The 24712-nt window shown below is 45.0% G+C and overlaps 1 protein-coding gene across 1 annotated transcript; it reads left to right on the forward strand.

Annotated features, from left to right (window-relative positions):
• Nucleotides 1–10079: 10079 nt before the first annotated feature.
• On the forward strand, nt 10080–24445 carry LOC308363513 (immunoglobulin superfamily DCC subclass member 3; the record flags this gene model as incomplete). Its single annotated transcript, XM_080836318.1, has 13 exons — nt 10080–10374; nt 11459–11603; nt 11998–12128; nt 12304–12441; nt 12780–12938; nt 19196–19361; nt 19840–20090; nt 20529–20693; nt 21576–21764; nt 22416–22532; nt 22962–23091; nt 23420–23555; nt 24335–24445. The coding sequence occupies exons 1-13, from the start codon at nt 10137–10139 to the stop codon at nt 24443–24445; spliced, it is 2076 nt and encodes a 691-aa protein (XP_080692444.1). The 5' UTR covers nt 10080–10136.
• Between the last annotated feature and the right edge of the window lie 267 nt (nt 24446–24712).

Below are 24712 nucleotides of genomic sequence, written 5' to 3' on the forward strand. Positions count from 1 at the left end.
ATATAAGATAATAACAAATTATATAAGCTTTCCTTTTTAAGATGATGGGGGTGGTCAATCATAAGGCTGTGCTGTTTCAACCCTTTAGCCCATTGGTAAAGTATAAAGACCAGAGGCCTGCTGAAAACCTGACTGGTTGAAAAAAGTTTCACATTTACATTTTGGACGCATTAAATCAAGTATGCTGATATCTACTATTTTTGTTGGTTCGCCTTTGTTCACCTGTGTGCAACTGTTCCCAGTTTGTATTGGATGGGCACACATTTTTGTTCCTTTAGTGTCCATACACAAATGGAAGATCTGCAATTTCGTTACATTGCTTTTTTGCATGTAACAGTGATCAATTAATGTCCAAGCTGTCCAAATGTGCTTGATCTTACATGTTATAAGAGAACTATAGGCCTACATGTCTTGTGATTGCATACATTTGGAAATTATTTCGTGTTTGGGTCGTTACGAACAAGTTTACACTTTATTACGCTGTGGATTTAAGGTTTTTCCACACCAGAGTAACCAGTTGAAAGTGAAACAGTTCTCCTGCAAAAAAAACTGTACTCTGAGATGACATATGGTTTTCTGACCACTCGCTACTCTTCGGGGTGGCCGCAGCTGTCCAATGTGATTTTGCGTCATGAGCGTGAGTGACACCAAACCACTAGGAGCGATGCGGAGAAGTGTCCCGGGTCTCCGCTCAAATGAATATCAATCATGCCTGTAGGCAAGTCGCACCTCCTCCTTGGGTGTCCCTAGACCTGTGATTGGTTCGTCAGGGACCAACCTGCGAGTGCCGGCGAAAGCTGTTGTATCAATATCCATTCACTGACCAAGGGTGTCAGCAGGGACAACAATACGATGCTGAATAACTAATGACCGCTATCCTTTCCTTGGGTCCTGAATAGCCACAGCTAGTATTCTGAAATTGGCTTTGGACGTGACCAGCAGCCTACCCTAGTAAAGGCTGCCCAAGGGGTCCTGAAGAAAACTAAAGTAGAAATGTTCTCCTAAGTTTATAGCGTGATATATTTTTTTCGAAAGACAAGAGAACTCAGGAGAGTTTGCTAAATCATTTGGACTTTCCCTCCTTCATTGTTGTTATTTTGTGTTTACGTGCAAGAGCGCAAAGAGGACACCTGCAAAGTCAAGACTGTCATTTCTCTGGAAAAAAGGAATTAGAGCGTTAAAATGAAGCCTCGGATTCTACTGATCTTACTATCCATCTGTTTATGTAAGTATTTCTAATTTAGCCCCTTATTTCGTTTGGTAAATTGGGTTGTTTTAAACTTCTTCGGTGTAGTAGATCACACTGGATCGGTAGTTTTACGCAGAGGATGTACAATAATCTGCGGAATATAGATATAGAATATAGGACTAATTACGAGTTAGCGTATATTTTATGCCCTTAATTCCTGTGGAATTTTCTTCTCATTTTCTCGTTTGGCAATTATACTGGTATACGAAAAGTTGGCGAAACAAATCTCAGGAACTTGTCGTGGTATTTATGTTTATAAGATCTAATTGAAGTTCCTTAGCCTACATTTGTATTGCTTGTATCACAAGAATACTATCATAGATTTACCATTTAATGACCCTAAGTATGAAATCACAATGTATCTATCCCATGATATTTTTGGCATGATGCCAGAGGTAGTAATTGTAGGTACGCTGATGCGTTATTAGAAATGAACGTGTTGAGATCATGTTACAGTTTAATAACACGAGCCATAAAGTTTTACGTCATGGGAAAACTAGAATTTATTGTGACACTGCAGAGACTTTGTGGGCCTATCTTTCAGTGCATCATTCTAATGTTTAGATGTTGGTGGAGAGCTTAAGATCGATGGTTTTAGGCATACGATCATATTGACCTGAAACAGCTTGAATTATGCTTCTAATACGTTTTATTTCAGCATATGGAAAAACACGAACACATCATGACCACACAGTTCATGATGTATGTTTTAGCCAAGTTTGGATTGCTGATGAGAAGCACCCTTCTCTTAAATTTGCAACCCTATAAATATATAATATTCAGGGTGACTGTAGAGAAGTGGAGAACAACACTTACTCTCATGGAGGTTTAACTGGTTTCTGTAGAGGTTTATCTAAATTACGAGAGACAAGTGCATCTTCGAGAGACGACCAACATCGTTTGCTGATGGAGCCTATATTGCAATATGTCTTCTGTGTGATCTTTACAGCCACCCCTCATTTTAAGTAAACTAAACGACTCCGAGTTAGAAAAACAAGGCCACGCTTAGTATTGTCTGTTGTGGCTCACAGGAAACTACAAGTCTGAAGAGACCTAATTGATTAGGCTATTAGTGTGTGCATATAAATAGGGCATTGTGAAAGGCGTTTCCTCCCTCGCCTCCCAACAACTTGAGAGTTGCGCGTGGGCATACGTATCCATAGTAAGCTAATTTAACGTTTTATTACGATGGTACGTGTCATTTTGCAAGAATATTGATATTTTAACAGTCCAATGTCTCAAACAAAACTTTTATGAATAGAAATATAAAATCATACTTTTATCCATTTATATGAAATATGTCTAAGGTAGCCTATACCAAAGTATCCAAACACATTAATTATGCATCAAAAGCTAGATATCTGAGCTTACCACACTTACTCACATGAAAGACACAGGGCCTGATAAATGACATAAATTTACATTTATTTTAGACCCCCGTTTTTTTAGACTCCCTTTTACACAACACCAACTTAAAGCTTTCAAACTTTATACATATACCTCATTTAAAGGCATAACACGTTCAGATTGGATGTATTCCTTTATCGCTTAGTCAAAAATAACAATACGATTATTAGACGGGCAAAGTCTAAGTTTTACTTTAATAAACATTATCTTAACATCAGTCTGTGAGCAGGTCCTGGGTGTACATATGGGCCTTGACTTGCAAATGAAATTCACATTCTCCCCTCCTCCAAAAATAAACAGGGTTGTGAAAGAGCTAAACAGAACGGAGTGGGCCTGGCACTGGCCTTCCCACCACAGCAGCCCGGAGATGGCCTCTCAGACCAGGCTGAAGGGAGAAACACTGGTGACCTTTTTAGGGCAGTAAGGGGGGGAGCACATTGACCTTGTGGGGTATTAACCTTTAGGGTCCCCCTCATGCTCACCACAGCAGTCCAAGGAAAGGGAGGGAGGGGGAGGGACAACACAACAAAAAAAAGAGTACGGAGGAAACAATGGCCAGCGATGCACCCCCACCCCCTATTGCTGACCTGACCCTCACACCCTCATCTCCATAACACTGCCCGTGCCTTTCTGGTAGGCTGGCCAGATTGAAACCTTATTAAGGAGACTGTGTGTGTGTGTGTGTGTGTGTGTGTGTGAGAGAGAAACTGTGTGTGTGTGAATGTGTGACTGAAGTGTGTGTCAGGGTAATCCCCCCTGCAGCTGGTTGCCCATGACCGTGTCCACACACACACTGCCCCCCAGCCACATCTCCAGGTCCCGTCCCTTCACCCTGTCCACGCAGAGATAGGGTACACCACTAAGTCTGACAAGACACCCCTCTGACTTAATCTAGCCAGGCACAAAAGGCCCAAGCAGGGATGGGTGGGCGATGTCTCTATCCCAGCCTGGCTTATGGTGCGCTGGGGAATGGAGTTCCCCTGCTGAAAGTACAATTATAGGGCCAAAGTGATGGCCTGGCCGCAGCATGAATCTGGTCAGCTTAATCCAGATGAAAGCGTTTGGTTGGCAGGGGGAATCCTGGGGTAAATTTAACCCACGGGCTCTTTGAGTAAAGCGGATAAGATGAGGTGTTATAACTCCTACCAGGAACAATTGCCTTGGTTACGGTTCTGGAGATAATGGTGTAAAATCCCTTTCTAGAATCCAAATAGAAATTTCCACGTGATTTTCATGTTACACTGATGCAACATAAGGTGTGTCACTCATAAAAGTTGGATGCCACATTCTTGTTGGAGGCGAGATTTCCCCAGATGAGACTGCTGGCCAGTTCAGTCGATGTCTCATATAACTGGCAAGCAAACAGGTTGGCTGACTGTGGGACATATCGTGAAACTGACCCTCAATGGCTTTCCCATAAAGTTAGCAATGACAAATTTGTCCTCCATTGCAAATCCTCCATATCATGGGATTCACTTGACCATGAAGTCCCACAGACTTGAGGGAAGAAGCTGTCTCTGGCAGCATAAGTGTCAGAGAGCTTATTGACTTTAAAGGGTTCGTTTTTTATTTATCGGCAAATATTCTTTATTAAACCAAGTATTTTACAGTCAAGAGAGACGCCTGAGGGGGTTGTTTATATGAAAAGAACAGTTTCTTCCTGAGGTCCACCCCAATGGATTTAAACTTGATATTATGGCCATTCAATAGCAAACACCGAAATTATTGCCTTGAATCCATACCATGCCTAATTCCCTTATGAAGCAGCTTGCTGCAAAGCAATAAAGGACACATTCAGTGAAGTTGGTTTGAAGGAATGCCAGCCGGTCACCAAGCAGCAGCCATAAGTCTTGAATGACACTCAGCGAGTGGCTACAGTGGACAGTGATGCACAGTGACATTCAAAATCAGTGTGCATGTATCAAGCCCACCTGAAATATCACAGTTTGTGTGGGTGTTTATCGATACTACCCAGGAGAGCTTGTGATTGATCGCACAGAGCTGTTTACTCAATCCCAACTCAATGCGCTCCCATGTCCGCCCCATGGCTCAAAGCATCCGTTATTTTAATTAAAACAAAACCCCCGGTTCCCATGGTGATTAAACCCTTATGGTAACCTTTATGGCCGACGCTCCTTTACATCATCACAGAGCACAAATCCTATAAGTGGGTAAATAATGGAAACCCCAAAGTTACATGATCACTAACAGTCAGTCATTGGTGTTCTGCAGACACTAGAGGAAATGTCCACAAGGGAGCTGTGCTTGGTAATTATGCCACACAATAAAAGTCATTTAGCAGCAATCTAACAGCACCATCTAAATTAGCATGCTATAACTTGCTATAACAAGTATTAATGGTGCTGTGTATATTGCACTGTGCCCATTCAAATAAACTAATAAAACAAACTATGGACAGGACTTATACACTGGGGGCCCACGTTTCAACTTTTCTCTGCCAGTGCCAGTGGTTTCCATATAATTCAGTGGCTTTGATTTTCTTTGCTTCAGTATATTTGGCAATTCAGTCAAAGCTTCTTGTGAGCCATACTTGGCTCATCACATTCTAATGAAACATTGGGGGTTCCCTTCTGCCATGTTTTCATTCAGCTCTTTGAAAATCACAAAAGTTCCTTGCAATACGGAATATGATGACATTACACAGAGGACCACTTGTTTTTCAATACTTTTTTTACCGTCATAAATGGCTAGCTGAAAGTTTGGTGATCCACTTATGGTACTTTTGTAATCCACATAGGATGTTGTGGCTCATAATGTGATTGCATTAATGAAATCCTGTGCCCCCCCAGTTACTCTTCTTCCTTGTAATTAAAGACTAAAGGGGAAGCCATGTGGTGTCCTCCCCCCTGCAATTGGGGATTATTGCATATTGATCCGACCTCAGGTTTGGCACACCCTATAAAACCTGGTTGTTTGACCATCAGAAACAATCTAATCAAACAAATGCAGATGGTCACTTCTGCTAAGGACCAAGAGGCTTTTATGGCTGATGGCAATCTGACCAGAAGTGGTCAATAGTTTAATTCCAAAAAAGGCTGAAATACATTGTATGATTAGATTTAATAAATTACCTAAAAAAAAACATCTTCGCCGTATCTTCCAATTATCCTTTGCGGCATTTAATTAGCGTAGGCCACTAACGTCAGTACGCAAAAGGTTGACAAAAACTTAAAGGAAGTGATAGCTTAATTAAGCCTCATTAAAAACATAGGCTGAGTCGCAGAGGTGGCACGCGTGTGTTTCTCAGTCGGAAACGGTGGCATGTTTACACGACTTTGAACTTGGCATATGCCCACTAATGACAATCAATTGTTAAACAAAAGACTTTCGGCTCCCCCGCAGCATTTAAGCGCGATAAGAGGTGGCAGTTGTGGGGAGGGTGAGTTTAACTCCCATTACGGAGACAAAAGGCACTGAGATTCAGCCGCGGGGCACTGAGCTTCACACCCGCCCAGAGAGTCCTCGTTTCGCATTCAGCTCTTTTCAGTCCCTCCCCCAAAGTTCACAGTCTCTTATTGTCGAGCAGGAACGTTGTAATGGATATTATAATAGGGAAGAGGGATAAAAACGAAAGGATTTTTTTTAGACGTCTATGCATCTAAAACGTTAACAAAATAATCATTAAAATGTATTTAACACACATTATACGAACTAAAAAGGTAAAATGTGTAACTATTGGACAGGCTGTGAACTGAGGGTTCAATTTGGCAAGGACAGTATGCCAGTCATTACAGGTAGATTTGTAATGTCCAAAGCTGTGAGATTTTAAACAGTCCAATAACTTTTGCACAATGCTTAAATACATTGCAGCACTACAGTGAATTCTAGCATATTTAAATCTGTGTTCACTGAGGGCAGGTGTCACTGGCAAATTAGTGGATGGGAACAACTAAATTAAAGATATCACATTCAAATCCTAATCTTGATCAGCCTTTTGCTTGCATCATGCAAACAGAGAAATTGTGGAATGCCCTCAGTGAAGGGATTTGCTTATGTTTGCCTTATCCTATTCTCCAGAAGTCTTTTAGTCTTTCTAGTTGGGGGCTGGGGTGGATCAGAATGAGCGTTTGGCATGACAATAGCCTGAAGTTCAGGGCCAAGCTTGGTGGGGACAATGGACCAAAAGACAGAGGGGGACGGAGAAATGACAGTTTCGGTGACCAGGCCCAGGCTGTCCTCCGAAGTCCCCTCCACCCTTCGCTAACTCTCCCATGACCCCCAGAAGGTGCAGGGTCACAGACTTGAAGATGAGGCTGGGTGGATGGGAACTCCTGCTGTGTTGGACAAGCCCATTCAACCTCCCCACTTCTCAAAAACATGAATTTATTACTCCCCCTTTTTGATGCTGAATTCATCCCTGCATTTGAGCACTCAATCACACCAGCACCAATGCAGGATGCATATAGGTTTGAATAGGCTATTATTTCAAAGGCTCTAAGCTAAGCCAGAGAATACATCTGGATAAACTTCAAAAAGGCCCCTGTAATCAGGTTGTCTCATTACTTAGACACACACACACACACACACACACACACACACACACACACACACACACACACACACACACACACACACACACACACACACACACACACACACACACACACCAGATTATCCATGATATGGATGCTACTGCCACAGCTACTTTTGATGTATAAGGCGCATGCTGTCCAAACAGCTCAGATTAGGAGGCAGTGAATGCTTGCATTGAGATACAAATGGAGGCTGCTCATAGCTGAGGCCCTTTGTGGATGCATCAAAAAGTGATGGATCATAAAAGGGCCCACTGAGACCTCATTGTTGTAATAGACACTCTGATACAGCAGCAAGGGACTCGAACTTTATTCATAGTGACCCATTACTGTTTACATACAGACACTCTATGCAGTCTTAATGATATAAAGTAACATCAGTATTTTCCAAAGGGAAAATGGTTTGAGGTTTATATATTTGTTTATGTATTATAATTTGTATTGAGGTGTTAGTGGTCAAGACATTTACCAAAGATGTTGGAAATCAGGCCCCATGTTTATTTCACAACAAAATGAAGCATCCGTCGTTTGCACTTGGTGGTGCCACAGAGTGGAATGGCTTCTGAATCATCAAACAAGCACTGGTATACTTGACTGCACCTAGTGCGAATGTGAAGTCAATTCTACTGTTTGATCAGGAAGTAATTTTACCTTTTGTTTTCGGACATTTCCCCCTTCAATACCACAAACATCCTCAACCACCTATTCCACAAGGTCCCAATATAAGCCTTCCCAGGCTCTCTGCAGTGCCATGTGTTCAATATATGAGAGCAGTGGCTGCAGCTTGTGATGTAACCTTCCTTCCCCACAAGGGACTCCTGAATTACATTACCACCCATACGGCTCGCTGGTGGACCTGAGAAGGGGGCTTGAAGGGGGGTTGGGGAAGCAGTGAAACCTAACTAACGCAGGGACAGCTGAGCCAGAGTGTCTCCCTTCTACATCTGCTGGGTGTGACCTCATTACCGGGGGAGCAAACAGAGAATTGGCCATCTCCTCGAGTGGACTGGGAGAAGGGATGTGGGGAGGGGGGGCACTGGTAGAGATGGGCAGGTGTTGTGAACAGACAGAGACGAAAATTGAGGGAAAAGCTGTGAAATGTATATAGTGCTTGCTTGCCATAATGGCATTGTAGAGGAGCTCATGTTACATAGGTAGAGAGGGTGAACCCAAGTACCTTAAATTGGTTTATTGGCAGTAGTGTGAGAGACATAGTGGTCACTGAGGGAGAGACTGAGAACACCATGTGGGCTCACTGCCAGCTGTGTTTGTGATTATGGTATAATGTGCGATGCTGCTAAATCAAACATAGGTGTCTGACACACACGGTGTAGCAGTCCCCTCATCAAATACCTTGAGGGATATCATTTCATGGAAAATGTAGCCAGGGCCTGTATGTATTTATGAGATGAGATGTTTTCAGTGAGAATGGGTCAGCTTCTTGTTTCGGTGATAGACAGAGCGGGATCAGGAGTCAAGGCATCACCAGGATATTTTCATCTACATCAGTCCAAAGTGTAGCCAGAGTCAAGGGCAGTAGTCATTCATTGCAGTTGACTGGATACTCACGTGGGGTTTGCCAAGCAAGTGCAGCCATCAAGACCTTGCTTTGCATCCATAGTACAAGTTCAAGAGCAGACTTTAGCACCTCGGCAAATCTGTCTCCCCACAACCCACAGCAGCTGGGAGAAGGGGAATGGCTATCAGTCTGGGTCAAGATGGGGCAGAGGGGTCGTCCCAGATCTGGGGTTACCACACCCCTCCCACCACCACCACCCCCATGAAAAGCAGGGAGATGGTCCATGTCGGCGGGGTCGACGTTAACACAGGCCCGGGGTGAGGCGGTGGCATGGGAAAGTCACCCCGGCGCTGGAGAGAATGGAGGGGACAGAGAGGCTACGAGGAGGCGGGGGGATGAATAAACGAGGAGGGGGGCAGATGGCCCCATTTTTTGGGAGAGGAGATGAAGGACCCCAGTGGTTGATGGGACATTTTTGGGGCTAGGGTGGGGACTGCCAGGGGTTGGAGGGTGGAGAGAAAAGCAGCAGTATCTCAGTGTCGTCACAACCCCATTGTTATCGACAGCGGCCTGATTCAATGGAGGGCCCTTTAGCTTGACCCCCGTAACCCTTAGCGCTCTTCAGGCAGATCTTCAGCATTGTTCCGGGCTCCTGTTTGGCTCAGTGGCTGCTCGGCATTCGGCCCTATTGTGGACAGTTAGTCAGGGCAGGCCAGGGTTTTCTTTTTACGAACATACTAACACAGCCATCAATCTGTCCGAGGGGATTGAATGTCAAGTGCAGTTCGGGTCTGAAAAAGTTTGCCCTCAGGGGTCGGTTTGAGTGGCGTGTCACTATTGTGGTCTCCGTCCGTTCATCAGTGCATTGGCAAAATGTAAAGCAAGAGTAAAGCAGTCCCATACAACAACAGATGCCAGGTCATCACTGAAGTTATATCAGCATATACACTTTGTGTTTTAACTTGGATTCATTATTCCACTCACCAACATCATTGTTACAATCATCATCATCAACATAATTAGAAATGCTATCTCACCATCATCATCATTATCATCAGCAGCAGCATCGATGTCATCATCATCATCATTATCATCATCAGAATGATCAATTTCATCATTAGTTAGAAAAAAGATCATCTTCATCTCCACCACCACCACCATCATCATCATCATGGAGGTCTGTCACCATCGTCATCATCAATATCATCCTTGCCATCATGACATGATCATGTCTGCAGTATAAAAAGCTGTATTATCATCAGGTAAACCTATGCAAACTCTACCCATCAATCCTTTTAACTGACTTTCCTCTCTTCCTGGCTCTCCTTACACAGGTGTGTGTAGTGCCTCTGAGTTGGCCTTCCTGTTAGAACCCAATGACATCATCGCTGTGCGAGACAGACCCCTGATGCTGCACTGCCAAGTGGAGGGCGAGGGGCCAATCACCGTGACGTGGCGCAAGAACGGGGTTTCGGTACCCACGGGCCCTGGCACACGGGCGCAGCTCCTGCCCAACGGCACCCTCCTCATCCCCATCTTCCAGAAGAGACAAAACGGGGACGCCACCGACGCCGGAGACTACGACTGCGCCGCTCAGAACCGCTACGGCATGCTGGTCAGCCGCAAGGCCCACGTGCAGCTGGCATGTGAGTGTTGAGTTTAGGGGAGCATTATAAGGGCTGAGTCCACACACTCCGCTCACACACACAAAGTATCACAATCACAATCAGTTTAGTCAGAGCAATAGAACATAAAACATTCACTGAAGAACATGTATAGTATATCTATATCACTGTGATTATTGTGTGCATTATATCAACTGTAGGCTTGACCACAACTAGCCCTTTCATACAGACATGGGAAAACAGCTTTGAGGCTTACCACAGGACTAAACCACATGGGGTCCAGCTTCAGTGAAAACAAGCTTTGCATTCTGATGTAACTGACTTCCGCCAACACAGAGATACCTGGCAATCTTTGGAGAGATTATGTTTATCTCTGTTCCCTATAAAGAATGGGAAAGAAAATAGTCTAAATACCAAAAACTTCAGAACTATGGTACCAAAAGTAGACACACACACACATACACATACACACACACACACACACACACACACACACACACACACACACACACACACACACACACACAAACACACACAAAGAGAGAGAGAGAGAGAGAGAGAGAGAGAGAGACGATTTCCTACTCTGCCCTTGTCCAGTAAAGCCAGGGGTTTGTGGGTAATCAGGCAGAATTATAGCTGTCACAAGGTGTTGCTCTCTCAAGGCAAGGGGGTTGCCATGGCAATGCACTCACATTGGGAGTGCCCTCTCCACTCACACCCCTTTATTGATTACAGGAATGACCGCTCTCTGGTCTCTGTGTTCAGCTGGTTCATACCACTGCTCATTAGAACAGGAACAAAAGCAGTTCCCTTTTCATACAAATCAAATGGCAATGGATTATTTTGAGTAATAAACGGAGACACTAGTGATTTAAGAGGCTTTAAGATGTTTACGAACATGAAATCAGTTCTGCAGTGTAGTGAACCCCCCCCCCCACGACCTAATATAGTGTTGATAGTTTTGTTCATAGTTTCATCATGAGCAAATCATATTTCCCCGTCCCTGTTGGGTAGAGATAGGCTGCTAAACCCATTGACTCTCTTAGTGAAAGATTACTGTCTTTGTGTCCAACTGTCTCATTCCCCTTCTGTCTTCTGTCCACAGCTCTGCCTAAGTTCCACACTCACCCAGAGTCCATGTCAGTGAATGAGGGTGGAGTGGCTCGCTTCCAGTGCCAAGTCAATGGGATCCCCGAGGCCAACATCGCCTGGGAGAGAGACCGCGTGTCTGTCAGCACCAAGGACAGCAGGTGACGCCTCGTTTCCATACACACGCACACTCGCCTCTCACAACCACAAACGCATAGATGCACACGCCTGAACGTTTATTCACTGGACCACACACACAAACACACACACACACACACACACACACACACACAAATAGAAACAGAACATTAACACATGCACATTGATGTACATGTGCTCATTTGATTTAACTGGCATTACAACACTTTAAACTCCTGTGTCAGCTCTGGGGGCCTTTGAGACAAACACACACACACACACACAGATGCACACACACACACACACACACACACACACACACACACACACACACACACACACACACACACACACACACACACACACACACACACACACACATTGTTCTTATTGCTGTGTGTCCCCCTCTGCGCGCAGGTACACTCTGCTGCCCATGGGCATCCTGCAGATCACAGGAGTGCGCCGGTCTGATGCCGGCCTCGTCCGCTGCGTGGCCACCAACATCGCCAACACACGCTACAGCCACGAGGCCCAGCTCAACATCACTGGTAAGGGCCCATCTACTTCATCACCTGGGGATGCTCCTTGTGCATGGTATCAGTGGCCATGCTGTTCATACATTCTTTTGTTAATAAACTTGTTCACACTTTTTTTCAAGACACCAATAAAGTCTCTCACTCTCTCTCACTTTGTTTTTCTGACATTCTCTTTCTCCCTCTTTAGGTGGACCTCCCCGTGTATACAAAGAGCCAGTGATCCTGTCTGGTCCTCAGAACCTGACCATCAACGTCCATGAGACCGCCATCTTGGAGTGCATAGCCACTGGCAACCCTCGGCCCATTGTGTCCTGGAGCAGGCTGGGTAAGACCAAGCAAAACAGACACTAACCGCAGGGTTTAAAAGCACCATTTATAGCTCCAAAGCTAAACCCTCACTGCACAATGCACAGGCTTTTTTATAAGTGCTACCTGAGTGCTGAGTTTAAGGACATTGCAGCTTTCTGCCCATGTTGCACCAGCTGAGTCATCTTTTAAGATTATAAGTATGGGAGGTACATAACTGACCCTTCATAACCATGTTACTGTATGTCTGTCTTACGTGTGTGTGTGTGTGTGTGTGTGTTTGTGTGTGTGTGTGTGTGTGTGTGTGTGTGTGTGTGTGTGTATGTGTGTGTGTGTGGGTATGCGTCTGTTTTCTAGATGGGCGCTCTATTGGCGTGGAGGGCATTCAGGTGCTGGGCACGGGGAACCTGATGATCTCTGACGTGTCTCTCCAGCACTCTGGTGTTTACGTGTGCGCCGCCAACCGCCCCGGCACCAGGATGAGGCGTACCGCACAGGGCAGACTGTTGGTGCAAGGTAAGCATGTCCACAAGGCAGCACACACAAACACACACACACACACACACACACACACACACACACACACACACACACACGCACAAACACACACACACACACACAAGCATGTCCACAAGGCAGCATGGACACACTCAGCTTGAGGAAGCAAAATTCAGACAGTTTTCTACACCATGGGTGTTATTAGCCACATGCTTTGACGCAGCCATATGAATTATACCCTCAGATTCAGGAAAATTGGCTGATTGGCAACTGCACCAAAACACAGGGGAGGATATTTACACTTTGCAGATGTGTTCATTTCCCCGGTTGCTTAAAAATCCTTTTTTATATAATCTCTGCACCTGTCACTTTGCCAACACACAGCAGCTCACTGTAAGATGATAACTTCCAACTCAATGAACCAGATAAAGATTCTTCAGTCATCTGTTCAGAAGAGGTATTTTTAGCAGTTAAGCAAATTCTGGATGCTGTAAAAAGATTTTATTATCAGTGGCATCAGGTGATTAGGAGATGGCCATTCCATTCTTCTGATGGTGGCAAAATCATGTTTGACAGCTGTAGTCAAGCATCAAAACATGATGGGTTTTTTTTCTGCTGATTTTGACAGCTGTGGTCAAGCTCCAAAACATAGCATCTCTGCTGATCAGTCAGATGGACCTTTCTCCTCTCTCTGCTCTCTGCTTCCCCCTGAAGACTGACGGTGGCAGGGCTGAATCCTGTCTCTGTCCCCCTTTGTTGACAGCCTGTGTGTGTGTGTGTGTGTGTGTGTGTGTGTGTGTGTGTGTGTGTGTGTGTGTGTGTGGGTGTTTGTGTGTGTGTGTGTGTGTGTGTCTGTGTGTGTGTGTGGTGGGGGTATGGTCAGATGGGATGTAGTCCTTAATGGGACTTGGTGGGTGTGGGGCCTTTTGCCAACCAAGGAGAAAAAAATATCGGATTTGGACCTGGATGATGATTGGTCAGAGAAAGTCAATATCTAAGCTCTAAGCCCTCCCCCCTTATTTTCCCTCATCACCTTGGCGTGAGACCCTGACTGCCTCTATTTTGTAATTAAGCAGTGAGGGGGGCTTCCATCTGGTCATTGTTGGGGGGTTGGCTGGAATGGGGGGGTGTAGTTTTGATGACGGTGGGGGTTGAACCATGTGGAGGTGTCCCTGCCTAACTGAGGACATTACTCATCCATGATGCAGCAACCGTCCACACGTTCATTCCGCTCATATTTCTCTGTGTCATTACCTCAGTTTAATTGGCTGCCCAGTAGGGTGAGATGTCCCCTCCTGAGCCTGAGAGAAACTAAGCACAAGAACATAGCAGAGAAGCTCAACATCCAGAAATGCACTGAAGGTTTTGCACACTGCGTGTCTCTATAGTTTAGCTCTCCAACTGCACATTATAAGGGCCCTGTGTGTTTTTTGTGTGTTCAATTTCTGTTGTGGAGACATACTGAATGGCATGATGAGTTATTAGTTATTCGTTTGGTAAATATGGTTGGCTGTGATTGTTGATGGTGGCCAAAATACACTGTGTTTTCAAGGTATGTTATGCAACCTTCACTGCTGGACAGCGCCTTATCAAAATCTTCTCATCATTCAAATCAAGTCTCACTACACTATACTTCAGTTGAAATGAGCACAGAAATGAGTCTGTGATAGAGTTAGGATTTAGAGCCATGGCCATTGTCAGTGCTTGTGTGTTTCCGTTTTACCGTTTGATCGTTCATTTTTGCACCCAGCTGGGTTTTCTACCATTTTCTTCCCCCTGTGTGCGGCTTTTTGACCTGATCAATCAACACTTTCCCCAATCAGTCTTTCACAAGTGGATTGGCTCTGGACACTTTTGGGGAGCCAATCTTTAATGTATTCATTAATTTATTGATTGACTTATTTGGGGAGGGGGGTCTTAAACCCCCTATTTTCTAGGGCACCCCTAAGTTCTCATTGCAGTTGATTGAAGCATCAATTTGGATTTGATTTTGCATCCAATGTTTGCAAAGACAGATGTAATGCTGGAATTAGTGTGTATCAGCAATGCCCCCAAACAAATACACGCTGCATCTATATGGCTCTGTAAAGAACAGCATCCCTAAAGCTGATACCAGCATCTTTGTTCCTGTACTAGAAAAGCTTTCGTTGCATGTGTGCTTTTGCCAGTCAGTGTTACTGACTGCCCTCTCCAGAATACAGGAAATGACTACTGTGATTGCATAAGATCACATGTTGTCACCTTAGGGTAATATCACATGCTATATGGGTTATGGGAACCCATCATAATCATCACAAGTATGAAGCATGACCTGAGTGGCAAGCCTCAGCCAAGTTCAAAACTAGGCCCAGTGGCTGTGCTTCCCATCTGCCTCATGTCCATAGTGAGGTGAAGGGAGGCCAGACTGTGGCCTTGTGTTGCTGGTCTCGGCGTGCAGGTCATCAGATGGGAGGTCTTGTTGTGTGTGTGCATATGCATGTGCTATCAGAGGTCTACAGAGGTGCTCTCTTTCTCACAACCTTGGAGTTCACCCTCACACACACACACACCCATATATATTCATCTCCCCCTGGCCTTGAACTAGGCAATGCATGGTCACTTTTTTGTCACAGCTTTGTTTTGCCGGCCGGCAGGGAGCAGATGCAGACTTGGTCAGAAGACAATAGAGGATATAGGAAAGGGTGTCGGAAGAGAAAGACTTTGGGGATGGGAGGGGGCTCACAGTGGGGGTGTGAGGGATGACCTCTCACCTCTGGCTCCTCACCTTTGACCCTTCCCTTATGGGCTCCCTGGGATGTGGGTCGAAGAGAAGCAGGAGAGAGGGCGGAGCTCAATTAATGGGCAGGGAATGAGAAAGAGTGAAAGGGGGAGGAGTCTCCATCCCCATCCCCACATCCCTCTCATCCATCCTCCCATGCCGTTTCCACAACGTCAGAAGGGGGGCAGTTGTTCTCGTCACAGCTGGTGGTCAGGCAGTGGCCTGCTGGGGGGGCCGAGGGCCATTGTGTGTGGTGCCTGCACTCCGCTGAAAGGACCCCCCCCCCCCCTTTTTTTGGGGGGGTGAAACATTTTCATGTGAAAAATGGGAAAGGGATAGATCTAGCTGCAAGGCTTTTTTTTTTTTTTAAATGCATATCACACAGCTGCCATAGCCGTGGCAGATAGGGGGTTCTCACATCAAAAGCAGTTGGGAAGGGGGGGGGGGCTTTTTTGACAAAATATGTCAGAATGCATCAAACAGATATCAGTCGATGCTTCACAGAAATTATTCGTGGATGTCAAGAAATCTAGCAGAGATGTCAGTGAATGAAAGCCTGAGTGGCACTAAACATTTCCCTGTGTGTCATATTCTTGCCGTGACTGACGCTGACACGTAGCTTCAATGCCTTGTTTATAACATAACATAAAGCTGTTTTTGAAATGTTGCTTGGCTGTGTAGATACAGATACAAGCCACAAACCACAGCGGGCCACCAAACATCAATACTTCCTTTGCATGTTTATCACAGAGAAGTGGAGAACAGATGTAAAAAAAAAAAATGCAATAGCTGTGACCTATCCAATCACATTCAAGGTTAGATCTAAGACCCTGTCCGAAGAATTACTGATCAATAACGGGTATGGTCTGCCTGATGTATGGACACCAGGCCTGACAGTTTGATCCTGGGATGCAGTCAGACAGCCGATCAGCTGAGAGACTGAAGGTGACAGCAATCCCCAGTGGAGCTCTCTCTCTCTCTCTCTCTCTCTCTCTCTCTCTCTCTCGCTCTCTCTCTCTCCCTCTCTCTCTCTCTCTCTCTCTCTCTCTCTCTCTCTCTCTCTATATATATATATATATATATATATATATTTATCTCTCTCTGATGCCTCTAAGGCCAGCCTTCTTCCTCTTCCTCCAGATTTAATTTTCTTTCTGAAAAAAAGAGGGCTTCTTTAGTGACTGAAACAGGAGAGGTGTTATGTGCGGCTGAACTCTCTGTGAACCAAACATGGATGTGCTGTACGGCATGATGCAGTGTTTCTATTTTTAGCCTCCCCTCAATCAGAGAACCTTAACCCAGAGGAGAGAGGCACGCAGCACGTGTCACGCAGCAACATACATCGCACATGAGGGATTATCATGTTTGTCATATCGCTCCGGTCTGTAAACAGATCTAAGTCCTCTGTGTCCTATTATTTCACAATGAGGACGAAACTGCTCTATGGTTTACATGCACACAGTCACAAACCAGTCACCATTGTTTACTGCAATTGTAGTTGTAGCATAGCATATTTGCTTCTCTTCTCTGTCCTCTTTTGGTTGAAGTTGACAAAGAGGGCACAGTTTTCTTTCTAAACAGCTGACAATTACTGATTGTACATAAGTACTTCTTTCTATGCCTCTTAGACTGGGATTCTGATTAGTGTGGTTTTCTGACGAAGCATAGGTGTGAAAGGCTTCTAAACAGATGATATGGTGAAGGGTGAATGGTTCTAGCATTTTTTGAGTGGAGGAGATTATTAACACCACACACACACACACACACACACACACACACACACACACACACACACACACACACACACACACACACACATTTTAAGTTTCAGATGTTCTTTCAAAGGTTTGGAGGTCTGGGGTGACCCCTAGTTTCATCCAGCCTGACAATGGCTTTGCAGGCCGAGCCCCTCCCTTCTCCTCCTCAGCCTGAACACAGCCAGCTCCAGCTCACAGAACCACACACTCATTTGCATGTTCAAGTGCATTCCCACTCACACGGACCCCCATAGGCACACTTATATAATAACACTTGTGCACTAGTGCCCTACTATAGCCTTGCCCTGTTATGGCAAATTATATTGAGGGGAAAAGCTGTGAAGCATAGCCCAATAACAGAATGATCATCAGCATCATCAACAACAGCAAACTAACTACACTTAAATGACAACAGATGTATTTTTGTCATTCTCATTTCCAATGAGAGCACAGATCTCGAAGTCAGCACCTTCAAATGACAAATACACCCTGCGGTATCTCCTAACTTTGTTTGCCCTATTAAAAATAAATCTTCGACACAAACAACCGCAACCTTAAACCAAAGACACAGGAACCGTCCTCAAAGCCACCTCTCTAATGACCTTCCTCAATTATGGATCGGGGGGGGACGATCCATATTTTTTTGTCGTGTCCTCAAAGAAATTGGGCCTGGTGGACTGGGGTGCGGAGCCGGGCCTAAAGATCCGCGCCTGCATTGATTAATGAGCCCCTATTGAAATTGGCCCTTCAGGAGACCCCTGACCTCTCTGCACACATCCCACTAACCCCCACCCCCCAACCCCCCCACCAAACTCTTCCAAACCCCCCATCTTCCCAGGGTCCAGGGCCTGGTTGGAGGGGTGTGGTGGGGGTAGGTGTGCGGGTCGCTGTGGTTGCTGGTGGTGGTGGTTTGGGATAGTGTCAATAGATCAATGTGATGCTGGGGGATCGGGGAATAAGGGGCGACTGAGGGGGCTCTACATATATGCATGGCCATTGTGCGGCTGTTGATGGAGTGTCATGCGGAACGTTGAGCCAGCATCTGTCCCTGCTCTGGTGGAGGGGAGGGAGGAGGTGGGATGGTCATTGGAGGAGACAGACTGGGGTTATTAAGGGACCAGGGGTGAAGTTCAAGCTGCAAGAAATAAAAGATGATTTTGGGGTGAAAGATGAATGGCCTGAATATCTTACTTTCAGTGAATGAAAGAGCCACCATTTGTGGTTTGGCTCCAAAACTCTTTCCATGAATCCTGACACCTATACTTATGCTCCATGTTCAAATTATACCGATTTGAAAAGCTACTTAACAGCTATGCAGCAAAATACCCAGCATCCACCACTGTTCCTTTAGATTCAAAAGGACATTTATGTCATATATTGTGTTTGCAAGCATAATCACATGCATATAAAATGTGTCTATGGCATTGTACTAGGTTTCACACAGTTGAGCAGGTCTTCACACAGCATTTGCTCATGAGAGAGTTCTACACATTAGCTCAGTTGAAAGTCACACATGTTATAGGGAATACTGAATAAAGTTGTAACCTTCTTCTGTGGTCACTCTGAAATCCATCTGCCATGGTCTGTATTGTGATGTTAATGCTGGCCATGGCCATTACCATTAATGCTATTCATGCTGAAACTCTGCTCTACAGTGCAACCTATGGTGCAACTACATATAACAGCAGCTTGCCTTCAATAGTGTTGAATTATTTTAATTTCCAACCTCTTCCTCTTCCTCCTCGTCTTGCTTTTCTCAGCTCCTCCTGAGTTTCTGCAGTGGCCGCAGTCTGTGTCTAAGGCGCTAGGTGGCAGTGCTGTGTTCTCCTGCGTGGCCCAAGGTGTCCCTGAGCCTCACCTTATTTGGCTGAAGAATGGCAAGATCCTGACTCCTGGAGACAATGTCAAACTCACCAACAACAACAGGTACAGAGCCCATACTGTTCATGACCTTCACTATCTAAAACAAGCTCATATGGCTTAGTATACACAGGGATTTTAATGTCATGTAGACTGATATGACAGACTTCTGTTGTAAGAGACCTAGGCAAGGTAGTATTTCTTTCCTTGCAAGTATCCCTGCTGGAGGCATAGGAAATTAGATTATTGTACTGCAGTTCATGCATTTGGCCACAGGATGGCAGTCTATGATAGCTGTATACTTCGTCTCAGTTTCTCTCAAAGCCAGACATCTGTTGAAGTTATTCGAGACATATGGAGCGTGAATATATCAAGATCAAATGGATTACATCATAAAAACTACAACATAAATCATATGACACCGATATGTGAATTTGATCATGTATCTCCCATTCCCAGATGCGAGAGGAAATAGTTTAGTCTTTTTAGTCTTCCCTAATCATAGCTTCTCTAATTGTCAATACTATTTCTACTTTTGCTTCAGTACCCTTGCCTTAACTCGCATCACCTCTGAGGACGAAGCTATCTACCAGTGTATCGCCGAGAACAGCGCTGGCACCAACCAGGCTAGCGCACGCCTGGCGGTCTCTCTGGCTAAAGAGCTGCCGGATGTCCCCGAAAGTCTCAAAGCCACCGCGCTCTCCGGTACCTCGCTGCAGGTGTCTTGGACGCAGCCACCTGCCGAGGTCACAGATGGCATAATTGGATACGTGCTGCACATCCGCAAGATCTGTGGTAAGTCTCATTGGTTTAAAAAGTAATACAGAAGTATGCAGTAATATAGCCTGAGTTTGATTCCATTATGTTGAGAAAGTGTTCACACAATATACATAATCTGGTATTTGATGCATACATTGGTTTATAATAATTATAGGTCATTAGATATTAAAAACACTCCCTGTATTTTGTGAAATGGGATAGCCCAGCTTAGTGCTTTTAGTTTGAATACAAAAGCTGACAAGCTTTATAGTTATACAACTAACAGTGATTTCAACAGTAATACTGAAATGTGTGTTGTGTCCTCCAGGTTTATTATTATATGTAGTGTTGCTAGTTCATCATGATTCACTGCCCCTGCCATAACGGCAAGCTGCACTGCAGACATTATTTACACTTTCAACCGTCCATCCCACTTTACCAGAGTAACATTTATCACGTGTGATCGATTTTCAGAGCCAGACAGCAAGGAGCTCCAGGAGGCCATCAGCAAGACCACCTTCCAGCATGACCTTGTCAATCTGGACCCTGCCACCACCTACTCCATCTACCTCAAAGCCTACTCAGCTCTCGGGGCCAGCCCAGCGTCCAGCACTGTTGTGGCTACAACACTAGGGGGAGGTAGGGACCAGTGCACTTCCCTTTTCAACACTACATTACATTGAGATATACTAAAGAAAAGACTACAGAGCAGTGGTTCTCAATATTCTCTTGACCGGACCCCCTTTGATAGTGAAGACAAATTGTTAAATGGGGAAAAAAACATTTGAACAGTTAAACATTTCCAATTTCAGCAGTTAAGCCTAAATATTTGATCAATTAAACATTTCTCTTTTTAAATCATATTTGATCAGAGCTCTTGTTTAAAACATTTTGTTTGTATGGTTAGGTTTCTCATTACGTTTTTTTTTTCCGCTCTCAACCCACTCCCCTCTTGCTGTAACTCCGGGCCCCCAGGGGGCCCCGCTTCACACTTTGGGAGCCACTGCTACACCACTGCTACAGAGATTGTGCTATCCATGTACTGTACTTGAAACACTTGACCCTGAATGAAGTCCGCGTTTCACTTGGGAATTATTACTCTGCGTACACTGTTTAATATTTAAGTTTTGAAAAGAAATGAAATTACAGTCTGCTCTAATTTCTGAAGTGAGCAAATATCTTTTTCTCCTTATCTGTATGCTTTGTTAAATGCTCATTCTAGCAGTGTGCTTGCGTATTATGTTATAATGAAAGAAATGTATTATTATAATGAAAGATTTAACCATCCATCTCATTCCCATCTCCCCTCTCTCTTCCTCCCTCTCTCTGTCTGCCTCACTATTTACCCATCTCTCTTTCCGCCTCTCTCTTTCTCCCTCTCTCTTCCGCCTCTCTCTTTCTCCCTCTCACTTTCTCCCGCCTCTCTCTTTCTCCCTCTCACTTTCTCCCTCTCTCCACCTCCCTCTCTCTTTCTCCCTCTCTCATTCTCCCTCTCTCATTCTCCCTCTCTCTTATTCACAGTTCCCACTCCACCAACCTTCTTCACCAAGGTGGTGAACTCCACAGCGGTGCAGGTGATGTGGGAGCTGCCCAGTAAGGCTGGCAAGGCCGAGGGCTTCAGGCTGTCCTCCCGCAAGGTCCCCCACGGAGAGTTCCAGGGGCCTCTGCAGATGCCATGCCATGCCAATGCCCACACCATCACCCATCTAGGTGAGGGACCACACTGTCAGTTTGTGGTGTATGATTGAGTTTGCACAGGACTGAATACATCTCTAAATAATTATTTCTATAAATCCATCTCCAAATAATTATTTCATCAGATTCGTTTTTGCTGGCCCATTACCAAAATGTATAGTTTTGATGCCTTGAGTAGAGATTATAAGATACCTTACTGTTTAGTGTTTCTCATTCACTGAAATGTTTGCAAAGGAAGGAGAGCTGCACCTCAGGCACAGACTAGCTGAAAAAGCTAACTTAGCAACGAGGTGAAGGCGGGGGAAATGTCTTAAACAGAACTCAGAGAGGTGCTGTGAGAAAGCCTAGAGAAAGAGGAAGAAAGACCAAAGATTGAAGTACTTATTGGGAGTCACTTTCAAAGTCAGAGAGGAAGGCAAAAGAAAGGGGGGGCGAGGCAAATTGAGTCCAGAGGCGAGAGACACCACTCAAACAACCACAACAAAAAAAGCAAGTTTACACAGCAAGCCTGAGTCAGTGTCATCCATCGGATCAATACCTCCCTATCTACTGCACTTACATCCAGATAGGCTCAATTTCTCTTCACTTATATACTTTGCCAGGCCGTACGTGAGGTGAATCTAAGATGGAGATTTGTTTGTGTCCTCTTTCTTGTCCCTCCCACAGTGCGTGGCGCAGTGTACGAGGTGAAGCTGGCGGCTTTCAACGGCAACGGGGAGAGCGACTGCTCAAAGCGGCTGGTGTCTCTGGCCGAGGATGGGACCAGTGCCAAGACCAGCAGCGGTGAGAGCTTGAGACTGCATGTCTTGTAACGCATGAAATTAGATGTGAAGGGGTGATTGAGTGCAGATGGGGGCATCCACAGCTGGGGTTGCAGAGAGTTGAAAAAATAGATACAGTACATGGTATGCATGATAAGTGTGTGTGTGTGTGTGTGTGTGTGTGTGTGTGTGTGTGTGTGTGTGTGTGTGTGTGTGTGTGTGTGTGTGTGTATGTGTGTGTATGTGTGTGTGTGTGTGTGTGTGTGTGTGTGTGTGTGTGTGTGTGTGTGTTTGTATATAATCACCATTGTAATACCCTTTTCTTATGGCAGGGAGCCAATTTTATTGGTCCCATCCTGTGTTTAGTGATACGTTTTATTTTGGCCTCTGTGTGACATTGCACCACATGACAGTGTGTGAATATCTATATGCCTGCGTGTGCTTGGCGCAGGAGGAGAGACCCAGTGCGACTGCAGACAGGGCATGGACAGCTCCATGGGGGGCATTGTGGTTGGCATCCACATTGGCATGGCCTGCATCATCTTCTGCGTGCTCTTCCTCATGTTTGGGTACCGACGCAGGTAAGGGGACTTCTAGCTCAAGACCCTCCTTCCTGTAAAATCACTACACTTTTTTGGCTATTCTGACACACCCTCAAATTAACTTGTGTAAAATGTATAATTTGTTTGGTTGAACTTTTACATTTTTATGTCAATTGAAGAATGCAAATTAAACATATAGAGCTCATGTAGATCGTAGCTTTGAGATTCTTGTTAGTGCGTTATGCTAGAGATCCTGTGTCCTGTGTCATTTTCAGCATTACAGGATCTGTATCTAGTTTTCTTAAGTTGTGTTTTAGAGAATATGGTGATAAAGTCCCATTCGTGACCGCATGCATCCTGTCTCCAGTTTCTTCTGTAGGAAGGGGACCCAGGACACTTGGTCTGTGCCACGGGGGGACGATGGTGGGCACAACGTTCAGAACAACGGGGTACCCAAACAGGGGTTGACCCGACCGACTGAAGCCATTGAGTTAATGCCTCAGGTAAACCCACCCCCCTATCCCACACACATACATATACACAAACCCAGATACACATGGAGCCTGTGAATATGAATAGTTAATACAAGTGATCCATAAAATGTAATGTGATGCGTGCATTGTATTTTGAAAGAGGATCTATTTGTTGTCTTTGGAAAGAGAGTAATCTTTATGTAGTCCCTGAAATGTCCCTTGAAGTGATCTGTCCAAATTGGGACCTTATGTCTTTTTTGCCATAGATTATAGTTCAGGTCACTTCTGTCCTTATTTATTTCCCAAGGTTAAATGAGTTGATATGGAAGCGAGTGCAACCTCCAAGTTTGCATGAAAATACATGCATGAATATAGTCTTTGGACCTCCACTTGTGAAATTAAGCAATGTTGCACTTTTCTAATAATAACTGAAGAGAATAATTGGCAGGGCGTGTTGCCTATAGCACACAGGAGTCATTCTAAATACATTTGACCTTTAGGGCTCTGACTCATGCCTTTAATCAATGAAGCCCTGACATATTTCTCCATCTTGGCCTGATGGCCTCCAAGCCTTCCATCTCCCCCTAAATGAGATATTACCTCAGGCCGGTTTAATAACTAGAGACATAGTGATTGATCACTACAACAAAAGCCTAGCTGCAGAGATTAGTGTAATGTTGAGATTGAGGGCTGAGTCTGACCAAGCTGATTGGCACTTGAGAGCAGGAAGTGATCGATCAACTCTGATTGACATGTTCCTGATTAAAAACCCTCTTCCTGTCTCACCTCCTCTCTTCTGATCTCCGCAGGGTCGCAACATTATCACCCAAGAAGGTGCTCCATCTCGCCCAGAGCAGTGCCACGTTCTCGTCGAGCAGCACCCGTCTAACCTGCCTGGCACAGGCACGGGCACTGGCTAGCACTAACCCCCCACCTCCCCTTTAAAACGGTTTGCCCCCCTCCCTTCGCCTACGGTTCTTCCACTTGGCCTGCCCACCAAAGTCCCATGCCCCCTTTACCTCCTTTAAAGTCTGTCAGCATTAGCCATGTCTTGTCTGCCCGAAACAGAAAACTTGCTGCTAAAGTAAAAGGGATCGAAAGTGCTCCATGCCACAACCTAAGAGTCTAGTGATGACGTTGGGGTCTTTTCTTGTTCTCTATGCCTCATTGGACTCCATCGCAGAGAA

The sequence above is a fragment of the Sprattus sprattus genome (genome assembly GCF_963457725.1).
Source record: "Sprattus sprattus genome assembly, chromosome: 4".
In the NCBI taxonomy this organism is placed as follows: Eukaryota; Metazoa; Chordata; class Actinopteri; order Clupeiformes; family Clupeidae; genus Sprattus; species Sprattus sprattus.